The following is a 12,819-nucleotide window of genomic DNA, read 5'->3' as shown; positions in this document are numbered from 1 at the left end:
CACCATTATAGTCTTCAAAAAGAACATGCTACAAATTTCTTACATCAGTTTGTTCCTTTTTGGGTGAAGAAATACAACTATGATTTAGCAAATCAAGTCAGTTGCTTAGTTTGATGCCTAGGGAAAGTCTCTCCATTTTCCATAGAAAAGGGACAGCAAGGGTTTGATGAGGGCCTTGCAGAAGCCTCTCTGTTAGCCAGGGACCCTTGAAAACCAATGTGGAGCATAAAGCCTAGAGGCAGAACAAGTTCAGACCCTGATAAATCAGGAGGAGGTAAATCAACTTCCTAATAACAGCGATGGCAAAGCTGCTCTCCTCCTGATTGCACTGGAGGAGTCCACAGTGTTCCTACCAGTGATGTGCCTTTTCTCCTAGGGAGGCATTTTAGCTGTCAGTGGTGACAGGGTAATAACCCTCTCTGGGAAGAAGTGTGAGCTCAGAGACGCAGTCCCTGTCACTCTGGAATTGCATCCCTTATTCCCCCGGCTCTATAATCTCATCTGCTTTGGCATGCACAAACGACTGTCCTGAAGACATCAAGGGACCTCTGCTTCCCTTCTGCCTTGAGATCCAAACTGCCTTCACGTTAGGAGCAGCAGTTTAATTTGCTCCAGCCTCCCGAGCTAGTGATTTTGCTGTCATGTTGTCCCAGTTCATTTGCTCTCAGCAATCTCATTCCTTCCCTGGGTACAAAATTACCCATGTATTTTTGCTGTGTTACAGCAGGCTATTGCTCCTGCCAGCACCTTCTATGAGTTTGACTTCAGGGCACACGTTGGATCTGTTCATAATGGTGTCTAAATGCACAGTCCAACGCTGTTACCTGTACCCAGCAGGTCCCCGATTCCAGCGTGTGATAATAGAGTGAGCAGCAGATTCATAACTCAGATTAGATTAGGTTTCCCAGCAGTTAATGAAACCACTGACTAAGATGAGATCAAAGCTTTCCTAAGTAGTCTTGTGATCTGAATTGTGGCCCATTAAACCTCTCCTCCAGAAGTTCATTGCGGCTGTGTTGTCTGGAAGCTTCCTCCACTCCCTCAAATACATCAGTTGGTTTAATAAGAGATGTCCCTGTTCTTTAGACCCTGTGTTTCTCTATCAGATGCATAAATGCAGGGAGGAGCCTGGAGGCAGGGAATGACCTCTCTGAAGAGCAGGATTTGAAGGCCAAGTTGATATTTGCAGCCATTTCCATCACCTCCCATAGTCAGTTTTAGAAGGGTTTCCTGAATGGGACCCAGGAGAGCACAGCTGAAGGAATTAACCTGATTCAACCTCATGAATGGGAGCTATAGGTCTCAGAGCACAGTGAAATGATGCATGCTCAGAGAGGGAGCAGACACAGCTCTATGGACTTTGCAATAGTTGGTCTTTTCCTCTCTATACATATGTAATTTCTTCCAGTATGGAAAAGGTTTGATGGAGCAGGGCAAGAGGAAGCAGGGTAAGGAAGGGAAACTATTATTGCAGGATTTCTCTTCCACCTTCAGCGTGTGAGAAGAGCTGGAAACCACCCCCAGCTTTCCTCAGGGTCCATCAGAACCACTGAGCTCCCAGCCTCTGGACCTCACATGGAATTGCAGTAGTTCAGAGAGGTCTGGCCGTGTCCATCATAGCAGGGCTGAATGTCGTATGTTGGATCTCTGCTGTAGAACAACTCATAGAATAAATCATAGACTGGTTTGGGTTGGAAAGGACCTTAAAGCTCATCCAGTTCCAACCCCTGCCATGAGCAGGGACACCTTCCACTAAAGCAGCTTGCTCCAAGCCCCATCCAACCTGGCCTTGAAACTCTTGAGGGTTGCACTAGAGGACCTTTGAAAGGTCCCTTCCAACCCAGACAGTTCTATGAACTCAACCTCAAGTAGTAGGAGGAAGAAGGAGAAACTCTAGTACTAGAAGCTGGACTTTCTGCAGCAAAGGGCTTGCTCTTCCAAGAGCCCTGTGCAGGGCAGACCCATTTCCATGCCATTGCAGTTTCTCCACCACATGAAAGCATTGGTAGCAGTATTGAGGATCTATCAAAAACAAATCACAGAGAGTTGCCCAACTACTACCTGCTGATGTGATTCAGTTCCGGGAAATGGGGTTTGGCATTTGGCCTTCAGTGTTGTGGTTTCTTGTTCTGTCGTGTTATTCCAAGTCAATTTTGGGGCAAACCAGAGCTGCTTCCTTCATGCAAGGATGGAGGGGGTGGGTGGGAGCAGAGCCACCGCTTCGATGTGCTCGTCCTCTCTCCTACGCATGGCTTGGCTCTTCTCTGTAGCCATGGGTAGGGATTGCTCCTGCTCCTCTGCTTCAGCCCCAGTGACAGGATCGGGGCAGCCGCTCCGAAGGGGGAATACCAACTGTGATGACTTCTAACTGATCTCTTTTTGCCTCTTTGCCTTGGTTATTTTCTTACTGCTCTGACTGTTGTGCATGTTCCTCCTCTTTCTCTCTCTGCTGCATTCTGGCATCTCACAGCTATCACATGATCAGGTAATTCTGGTGCTTTCCTCCTCTTTCTCTTTTCCATTCAACCTTCCTTTCTCTCTTTCTTTCTCCCTCTTTTCTATGGCTTCACTGCAGATGGACACAGTTTTTATGATGCTTTCAGGCATCTACCTTCACATCGGGGACTGTAGGTGTCTGAACATTGCATGGCCCATAGCCATGAAGCTGGTGGATGTTTTGAAGGCAGTCTGACCTGATGCAGTGATCTAAGTTGCTGCCTTTTAAAACAGCCCTATTCTGAGGTCCTGTAGCATGTTATGACTGAGAAAATCCCATTGGATATAATGCTCTCTCCATGGAAATGATCCCATGCAAAACATCCCCTTCCTTCCTGCATTTACCAGTGGGTTTTGGCACCAACCTCTGCTAAATTGGCCACTTCCAAAGAAAATAATATAACTTGTTCAATACATAAAGTAGCACTTCTCTAGCCCTGGGAATGAATTGATAAGGCTAATAGCTGGAAGGATTTGGCTCATCAATTGCTGCACTTGGAACTTGGGATCTTTGAGTCTCTTTCAAGTTATACCACTGTGAAACTGGGAATTCAGTGTGAAAATAAATAGGAAAAGGAAGAGAATGGGCCTGGGATGGTGGATTGGAAGTGTCACCAATTGGAAAACCAGATTTCTCCTGGTATTGGCTGTTTTCTCCCCCGATGTTTGACTTTTCTCCTCCCCTTGGAGGGAAGCGCTGTCACTTTCCTGCAGTAAAGCCTTCACCGTGTCCATACTGGGAGCAAACTCTTCATGTGTTTCCTTCTCCATTCCTTCCGCTGTGTGCCATGGGGTTGGGTTCCTGAGGACGTGGCTTCGTGCTTATCTGCCCCTTTCCTTCTGCCCACCCATTGCCTCAGGGTGGGGTTGGTCATCTGCATTGCCTGCTCCATGAGGTTCCTTGGACTCAGCGTCTCCCCAAGGCAGGACTGGCTATGGGGCTGAGCTGAGCCCTTCTATGGGCACAGGGAAGTTGGGTGTTTTCCCCTGTTCTCCTCCTCTTTGCTCCCTGGCTTATGGATAAGGAGAAGACAGGCATGGAAGAGTTGGGCTTTAGGCAAGAGCATTGCAGGATGGGGACTCTGGTTGCAGCTGGCTTGGCTCTTTGCTCGCTCCATCTTACCACCTTGGTACCAAACAACCCCATTTTCTCCCCTCTTTCCCACCCCATTTAGCATCTCCCCTCCAAAGCAAGGGTCCAGCCGTGGCCCTAACACAGTGTGTGCTATCTCTGTGTTGTTGTCCCAGTATTTTTTAGTCTGTTCCCACCCCGTGTCCGTCTGGTCCGCTTTGACGCCAACCTCCCAGAGCAAGACCTACCTGCTGTCTGTCTGTCTGGCCTTTTTGCACGCTGCTGTCCTAAACGTGGTCCATCACAACAGAGCCCAAGGGGGTAGGAGAGGTGCTGTTTTCTCTTAAACAAGCTTTCTTGGAGACCCAAAGGCTACCGAGCACAGCAGAGGGTATTTCGTATGGTGTTGATCGGAGTTGCGTTGTGGTTAAACGTACTGGTGGCTCTTCTAAGGTAGTGTTTTGAACTACCATGGGGTTACCCTCTCCTAGCTTGGTCAATCAGAGCAACACATCCCTATGAGAAGTCATTGGCCCCTTGTATGTATTTAACTGCCCTGGGTCTCACTGCAGCCACCATGGCAGAAGGAGAGGAGGAGAAAAGCCCTTGGTCCCTGCACCCCTTTGAGGCTGGGCTGTTTGAGCCTCAAAAAGGCCCATGTTCTCCATGGGGTGTCTAGGACCTATGGGCAGGAGATCATCGTGCCTTTGGGCAATGCAACCCAGCCTACTGCTGAAAACCCTGATGTGGTGGGCAAAGACTCATAGCAATATAGCTTGACCCCAGTTATAGTTTAAGGAGGGGCTTGACCCCAATTATAGTTTAAGGAGGGTCTTATCTTGTGAGATCCTATGCACTTGCAACCACGTTAATCTTAGAGGGATCTACCTGCATGGGACAGTAAAGGTAAAAATGGTCTTCCCGGTCAGAGTGGCTCAGTTTAGATGATGATAGAAGACAAATATTGGGGGGGGGGGGGTGTATTTTTAGTTATACTTTAATGTCTTTGCCTCCTTGTGCTTCCTCTGTGTTGCTTCTGTCTGTGGGTCTGTGACTTGTGTTGTGTTGTCATCCCACCCCTTCTTTTCTCTGTAGTGGAGCATCCGCCTTCATCTGTACCCCACTCAAAGCCTGATGGTGCAGTGTCACCCGTGGGATTTGGGAAGGGGATGGAAACCCCATGGAATTGACGCCAGCTGGGTCTTCCTAGAGAAAGTGCAGACCCTCTTTTGTGGCTGTTGCTTTGTCAGGCTGATGCTGTGGATCCAGACTGGAGATGTGTGGGGTTTCTCAAACCCTCTGCTCCTGGGGGCTGGGGAGGGAGTTAGAACTTTAAGAGAAGGTGGTTGTGACCCTTTAAATAAATAAATAAGTCGAAATAGTTTGACAAATCACCTCCTTTTATATGGGGAAGCCACTAGATGGTGCCAGAAGATCAGAAACCCCTTAAATCCCTGCTCTTTCTTCGTCAAACAGCCTCATAGCATCACTGGCTGTGGCAAGGAGAATGGGGTTTACCTGAAAGCCTTCCTCGGTGGAAGGAGGATGAGTTGGTAGGGTGTGGGCTATGAAAGCCTGGCTTAAACAGCATCCCTTTGCAATGGGATCTGGGGAATGGCTGTGTTGTCTGAGCCCACCAAGCCCTGTTGTCCCCTATTGCAGCAGCTTACGCTCCTCAGGATCTGCAGCCGAGGGTCTGCTACAGGGGTGCTCTCAGGCTAAAAAACAGCTTTAAAAACAAAATTCCCCTTAAATTTGGTGCCATTTCTTGTTGCTATCAGTAATGCTCTTTACACACATTCAGTAACGAGAATAAAGTCTGGCTAATGTTAAGTCAAGCCAAGTTCCCACCAGCCTCATATTGCTCATGTGGTGGAAACTTCAGGTGATGCTGAGTTTCCTCAAGGCTTAAAAAGTGGCAGGTTTGTGTAGCAACATTGAAGTAAAGGCTTAACATTTGGGGACACTTAAGTGATACTTAAAGTCACTGTATGTGACCAGCTCCCTGCATTGGGACTGCTTGTACTTCCCTGCAGAGCAGCTCGTGATGGTGTCTCTGCTGTGCCTCAGGTTTGAGATCTTAACTTGTCTTTGAGCTCTCTTCTGCATAGAATTGTTTGGGTTGGAAAGGACCTTAAGATCATCCAGTTCCAACCCCTTGCCCATGGGTATGTCACTCGGTGAGGAAAACATTATGGTTTCTTGGTTTGGTGTCTTGTTCTCTTCCCGTTTTCCAACCCTAAGAGTCAAAGTAGCCCTCCTTCCTTTGAGCAGATGGATAGCTGATGCGATAGGGGTTTGGGGCATCTGCAGTCCTTGGTGGAATTAGGGTGCTCAAGGTGGTTAAAGATGACCTGCTTGTATGTCTGTACCCCTCTGAGATAACATCCTCATCTCTAAACATCCTCCTACCATGCGGGGTTGTGTAGGTGCAAGGGAGCGAGGGGTCTGGGGGACTTGTTGGTCTCTACATTGGTGGCCATCTACTGAGGATGCTCCTGTGGTTGGGGGGGGACGACCAGTCTCTGATATCTCCCTCTTGTCTTGCAGGTGGCGCTTCGGAAGCATCAGGACCTACAACCCAGAGCAGATCATGCTCAGCGCTGCTGTCCGCCGGTCCAGCCGGGACGTCAAGATCATGAAGGAGAAGCTGATCTTCTCAGGTATGGATGGGGCTGGTCAGAGCCCTTTGCTCCATCACTCAGCTGACACCCTGCTCTCTGCTGGTGGAGGAGGTGGTCTTGATACAGGTGTCATCTCCTGATGAAGACGGGAGGACTGGACTGACCCTGCTGCACTGAGCCACTTGTGGGTTATGGCCATGGTCATTCCAAACTAGTTCAGGTCTGAGCACTGATTTGCTCTAAACCCTGCATTTTAATTCCTAAGTTATGCCATACAGCTCTTGCAAGGTCTGAAATCAGAACCAACCAGGTTGGAAAAGACCTTTAAAGATCATCAAGTCCAGCCTTAACCCCAGCACTGCCAAGGCCACCATTACCCAGTGTCACTATGGGACTCATCTACATGGCTTTTGACCACTTCTAGGGATGGTGAGTCCACCGCTTCCTTGGGAAGCCTGTTCCAATGCCTGTCCACCCTTTTGGGAAAGAAAATGCAGAGGTAGGCTCCAATTTGGAGGCAGCCCCTGTTCAGAACTGGTTTCGAATGGGTGCAGTGTAATTAAACCTTGGGTTAAATCTCTGTAGGATCATTTTAGGCTGAGAAAGTTGGGGCTGTTCAGCCTGGAGAAGAGAAGCTGCGTGGAGACCTCAGAGCAGCCTTGCAGTATCTGAAGGGGGGCTATAGGGATGCTGGGGAGGGACTCTTCATTAGGGACTGTAGTGATAGGACAAGGGGTGATGGGTTCAAACTGAAACAGGGTAAGTTTAGATTGGATCTAAGGAAGAAGTTCTTTACTGTGAGGGTGCTGAGGCACTGGAATGGGTTGCCCAGGGAGGTTGTGAATGCTCCATCCCTGGCAGTGTTCAAGGCCAGGTTGGACGGAGCCTTGGGTGCCATGGTTTAGTGTGAGGTGTCCCTGCCCATGGCAGGGGGGTTGGTACTGGATGATCTTAAGGTCCTTTCCAACCCAAACCGTTCTATGATCAGATGGATCCCATGTGCTGGAATAGCATCGCTGCTCGATGCCTCAGCTTCCCCACCATGGGGTACCTCCCGGCTGTGGTCACTTGGTGTGACCTGGTGGGTGGGATTTGCATCTCTCTAACCACGTCCCTGCTTTCTCATTGCCTCCCCAGAGATCAACAGCGGCGTGGAGACCACGGATGAGCTGTCTCTCTGCTCCGAGAACGGCTACGCCAACGAGATGCTCACCCCCACGGACCACCGGGCCACCAAGCTGCGGATGAACTGAGGGGCTCCGGTCCAGCCCTTGGCACGTGGCATCCCCTGTGCTCACTCCGGCAGCGAGAGCCGTGCTCTCCTGCTCGCTGCGGGATGGGAACCTGTGAGGAACTGCTGGTTGGGCAGAGACCCCTTCCCATACCCCCTCACTCGCTGCTCCACCTCCCTGGTTGTGAGGTTGGGGGGCTCCTTTTTTGTAAATATGTAGAAAATCCGGACATTTTTGTGTCTCTCTTTTGGGTTTTTGAGTGTAAGTTTTCCAGGGCATGAGTGGAAATTCTGTGTTCATTAAATCCTCAACCTTGAATCTTGACCCGACAGCCTAAATCCTCTTGGGGGGGGGGGGGGGGGGGGGGCGGGGGCTCTGGGAAACCCATGTTGGATGTGTCTCTCCTTTCTCCCCATTGCCCTGCTCCTTTCCTTCCCTTGGTGCAGCGACTGTGTAGCTGAATGTTGTGATGTTCTTGTGAAGTGTCGTTTTGTTATGGGTTTTCTCTTGATTTCCTTCCCTTTCCCCCTTTCCTGGGCAATGAAGTTTTAGCTCTAATGCAACAAGAAGCTGTTTGGAGAGAGCTTTCCTAGGAGAGGAGATAGCACTCAGAGCCAGGGAAGGGGTTGCACTGGCTCAGTCACTTGGACACCTTCTCCTTATCCCATCCTCCTTTCCCCAAAGCCTGGATGCTCAATGATGGCTTGCAATAAGCAATGCCATGGGCACCATCACCACTCGGATCTGGCTAAAGTGCCTGCCACTCCAAGTGGCACCTGCAGTCGCTCTTTGCTTCCCTGTCCTTGCACCCACATAGGAATAGGAGGTGACGGTGCAGTGCGAGCTTCCCCTTCTCCAGGCCAAGGAGATGCCCATGGATGAAGGAGCTGTATCCAGTTTGGAAGGTGAAGCAGCCCCAGAATGCAACTTGTTCCTGCAAGGAGACCTTTCCTCCTTGCTTTACAAGCAGGATCTTTAGAGCTGCATGTTCTTGTCCTCCAAAGGAGCGATGGGCTTGCAGCAGATGCTGACAGGCTCAGGAAGGTGAGAGCCCTCATCAGCGTGTTTCCAATGCAAAAGGCTTTAAACCAAACTCCTAAACCAGAGGTTAAAAGAAAAGCTTAGAAACCAAGTAAATGACAACTGAAGGGCAGCTTCAGCTCTTGGAGACCTTCAAGTCCTCATGGAGAAGAGCCCGTTTTTGGGTCACTTTGCTGTTCACACAGAGCCGGTTCCCAAGGCAGCTGAAGCCAGCCGGAAGGCTGCTGGAGCTCTGAATGGATCTTGGCTCAGTCCCCGTGGCCTTTTGGTCTCGGGTTGCTTCCTTCCTCGCTGGATCTTGATCGAAGCAACGTGAGAAATCCCACTTGAGGTCAAGCTTCCTTTGAAGCTTGGCGTGCTCTGCCTTGAAAGCAATGGGACCATCAATGCCATTCACCATGGGGGGAATGGGAGCAGAGCCTCCGGGTGCTGGCCAAGCTGGGAGAAGTCACCTTGCAGAGGAGAAGGTGGTCTTGGGGATGCTGATGTGCATCACGTTTGATACCCAAAGCTGGCTTGGAAGGGGTAAGAATAAACCACAATAAAAGCAGCTTTGAGCAGTTTTGGCAGCACTGAACTGCTCTATCTTAAGCTGTATTCAAGCAGCATTTTGAAACCCTGAAGTCTTGGGTTTAGTGTGTAAGAACTGGGGGCAAAAGTGGCCAACTTCTTTATGTAAAAGAAAAATATCCCTATAGATAATGGATAAATACAGATTGTGATGCTTTAGTAAGCAATGCAAATCAAGACTTTGATTCTCTTGCATCTCCCCTGGGTTTACCTGAATATAAGTGGAGTAAGACCCTGGTCCATGCTCTTACTTTCCCCAAATACCTTCCTTCTCTATGGTACTCTGAAAACCAGTGTGGTTTTCTTCTGCACAACTACAAGGTTTTGGTGGCTTTGAAGGTGGCTGAGAACAAAGCTGCTTCTCCCTTTAATGTGGTGCTGTCCGAAACATTCCCAGTGGATTGTCATTGCCAAGTGAGAGATGTTCAATCTCGGCATCTGTTGATAATCACCTGCATGTTCTGTTTTTATCCTTGGAGATGACGTTATTGAGAAGTGCTTCGAAGCTTGGAAGTGTTAAAAGCAATCCAACAAAGACTTAAATTCACTGGTTTCTTTCCTTATTCTAAGGACAAGACCCAAACTTCATGTGTGATGCACTGACCGTTGCCATTATCATCCTCAGTATTTGCTACCTTTATTTTTAACAAAAAAGGATGATTCTTTTGGGATGAAAATAGAGCTAGACCAAAATAAATTCTGCAATGCTCTGTGAAATAAACTGTCAGTATTCCCCTGCCAGCCTGTGGTGATGTTTTGTGTTCTGGGATCGCTTGTAGCATGGTGATGCCTTGATCTTCATGCTGTTGGTTCTGCTTCAGGAGACCTTCATAAAGGTCTGGCCGGAGGGAGGGGTGGCGATGCACTGTGAGTGGTGGTACAGTTATGTTGCATCTTTTCCTGGTGGCACAGAGCTGAGCTGTGCAGTTAACGTGCCTGAGGAACAGGATCCCCTCCAGGTGGACCTGGACAAGCTTGAGAATTGGGTCCAAGTGAACATCATGAGGTTCAACAAGGCCAAGCGCAGGGTCCTGCACCTGGCAAATGCTGGTATCCATGCAGGCTGTGGGATGAAGGAATTGAAAGCAGCCCTGAGGAGAAGGACTTGGGGTGTTGGGTGAGGAGAAGCTCCCCATGACCCGGCTTCAGTGTGCGCTTGAGCCCAGAACCCCCCCGTGTGCTGGGCTGCACCCCCAGAGCGTGAGCAGCAGCTCAGGGAGGGGATCCTGCCCCTCTGCTGTGTGAAGGGGAGACCTGAGAGCAGCTCCAGTGCCTAAAGGGGCTGCAGGAAAGCTGGAGAGGGGCTTGGGACAAGGGCCTGTAGGGCCAGGCCAAGGGGAATGGCTTGAACCTGCCCGAGGGGAGACTGAGCTGAGCTCTTAGGCAGAAGCTCTTCCCTGGGAGGGTGCTGAGGCGCTGGCACAGGGTGCCCAGAGAAGCTGTGGCTGCCCCATCCCTGGCAGTGTTCAAGGCCAGGTTGGACACAGGGGCTTGGAGCAAGCTGCTCCAGTGGAAGGGGTCCCTGCCCATGGCAGGGGTTGGGGCTGGAGGAGCTTTAAGGTCCCTTCCAACCCAAACCAGGCTGGGATTCTCTGGTTCTCTCTCCTCCCGGTTCTTTAGGACAGTAACTGTAAAGCAGTCATGTAGAGAGGAGACAACTGCAGACCTGAGCTGTGAACAGTAAATGTAGAACAAGTTTTCAGTGTCTGTGGCCACATGGGGACAATGATGCACCCACAAAACTCATCAGGCAGCAGTTTTAAACCCAAAAATGGCTTAAAAATGGGAAGCAATTTATTTCTAACACACATTATGCAAGTCATGGCCCCAGGGTGCAGTGGGAGCCACAAACCATAAGCAAGTTCATGGCGCAATAAATGGCTCATCCATCCATTAGCACTTATTAAACGCAGGAGTCCGGATGCACGGCCCTGCTTGGGAATTCCCTGAGCGGTTCTTTGCTAATTATGGATTTTATGGGACCTTTTGCTCTCTTTGGCCTATTCTTTCCCCAGTATCTGCTCCCAGCTGCACGAAGAGGGTGCTTTGGGTGAGAAGGGGATCACGTCTGGGTCAGTATGGGGTTGTTCTTTGTTAAGCATCTGTTTCCTCCAGCCCCTCAATGGCTGCATTTGACTGATAGGCTTGGATTTGCCTTAATCCCTTTCAGCTATCTTGCTGGTTGATGATGGGTACTCAGTAGTGTGTCAGGAATTTGACTGGCTTTGGGGCTATCATTGGGGTGTTACATATGAAAGTGCCCTAGGGGAAGGGGTACAGCTCCTGATATCAACACTATTGAATAATCCCTAACTGGGGGCTGTGGTTGCTGTACCCTAGGGAAAGATACTGAGAAGCTGAAAGGAGGGAAATGAGAGCTGTGTCTGCTGCTCAAATAAAGGAGCTGAGGATTGGTTGCTGGCTTGAAGCCCACATGGCTTGGGACAGCCAACATTGTGGTCTTGAACTCTTTTTTCTTCCTTTCTGAACCTGCCCTTATTTGTAAGAGCTTAGTGGTACAGCTGGGATAGTTCTTGTGGTGTCTGGGAACCTTTCCAGCCCCTTACATTTGGCAGTTGCAGTGCTGGGGTCTGCGAGGTGATGCTGACGTGACCATACCCTAGGCATACACAGTTATCTGCCATCAGAAGGATCTTATGAATATATATATATCCTGTCCATAGGAAGATAGGCTGAGAGCAGTGGGGCTGTTCAGTCTGGAGAAGAGAAGCTGTGTGGAGAGCTCAGAGCAGCTTCCAGTGTGTGAAGTGGCACTGCAAGGATGCTGGGGAGGGACTCTTCATCAGGGACTGCAGTGATAGGACAAGGGGTGATGGGTTCAAACTGAAACAGGGGAAGTTCAGGTTGGAGATAAGGCAGAAGCTCTTCCCTGTGAGGGTGCTGAGGCGCTGGCACAGGGTGCCCAGAGAAGCTGTGGCTGCCCCATCCCTGGCAGTGTTCAAGGCCAGGTTGGACACAGGGGCTTGGAGCAAGCTGCTCTAGTGGAAGGGGTCCCTGCCCGTGGCAGGGGTTGGAACTGGATGATCTTAAGGTCCTTTCCAATCCAAACCATTCTATTTCTGCTCTGATCATTCTATGATTCTATCTCTGCTAAAGCCTTAGCATGATGCAGTGGGTAGGAGCTTTCAAAGTTCCAATGCAATGTGAAATGTCTGGTCGTGATGTGAGCAGCAGCATGAGGCTGGAGGCTGGCTCCTCTTCTGGACTCTTGGTTCAAGCAACCTCTTCTTGGCTGGAGCTCCTGACCAGGTTTCACCCTCAATGTGAGTATTAACCTCAGGTGAAACAGGAAACTAAGCTGAGCTTTTTCCCTCTCTTAAACCTCTTTGTTTTCTTCCTCTCTTCCTTCTGGCCCCTGTTTGTGTTCTAGTTACTTCTCTGCCCTTACTCCTCTACTTGGCTGTCCTGCTTCACCATCTTCCCCCGGAGACTGGTGCCTGCCTTTCACTTCTGCTGCCTGGCTGATGGTCAGAAGAGGGTCTCCAGACTCTCTCCATGGCAAGGTGGAGCCTTGGATGGTGATGCCAGGAGTGCACAGACAGCTGTCCTGGATAGGATGTGTTTCCTTCTCTCGGGCATGTGGTGGGGAGGTACAGACCAAAGCCTGATCATCTCCACCGAGATGTTTCCATAACATCCTTTACTTCATTTACCCAAACCTCTATTCTACGTTTCCTTTTTGCCATTCTTTCTCCTTGTTTTCTCTTCAGTTTAGCTGCATCACAGTTGGACATCTCCAAGTTACTCTTTATAATTTCCATTT

The 12,819-nt window shown here is 49.7% G+C and overlaps 1 protein-coding gene across 7 annotated transcripts in view; it reads left to right on the top strand.

Moving 5' to 3' along the window:
* GDPD5 (glycerophosphodiester phosphodiesterase domain containing 5) overlaps positions 1–7,748 on the top strand; it is a 163,574-nt gene extending 155,826 nt beyond the window's left edge. For 4 of the 7 annotated variants that reach the window (XM_061458128.1, XM_061458129.1, XM_061458130.1 and 1 more), the window contains exons 15-17: positions 2,471–2,485; positions 6,119–6,246; positions 7,330–7,748. In XM_061458128.1, coding sequence (XP_061314112.1) covers positions 2,471–2,485; positions 6,119–6,246; positions 7,330–7,445 — 259 coding nt within the window. In that variant the 3' untranslated portion in view covers positions 7,446–7,748. The remainder of the gene's footprint in view (positions 1–2,470; positions 2,486–6,118; positions 6,247–7,329) is intronic. The other 3 variants (XM_061458131.1, XM_061458132.1, XM_061458134.1) reach the window with 3 other exon arrangements.
* Positions 7,749–12,819: the final 5,071 nt, after the last annotated feature.

The sequence above is a fragment of the Pezoporus flaviventris genome, unplaced genomic scaffold, assembly GCF_033815535.1.
Source record: "Pezoporus flaviventris isolate CSIRO_AGI_PZ_B2104156 unplaced genomic scaffold, CSIRO_AGI_Pfla_v1 ptg000025l, whole genome shotgun sequence".
In the NCBI taxonomy this organism is placed as follows: Eukaryota; Metazoa; Chordata; class Aves; order Psittaciformes; family Psittacidae; genus Pezoporus; species Pezoporus flaviventris.
Note: the sequence above shows the minus strand (reverse complement) of the source record. Positions and strands in the feature narration are given on the sequence as shown.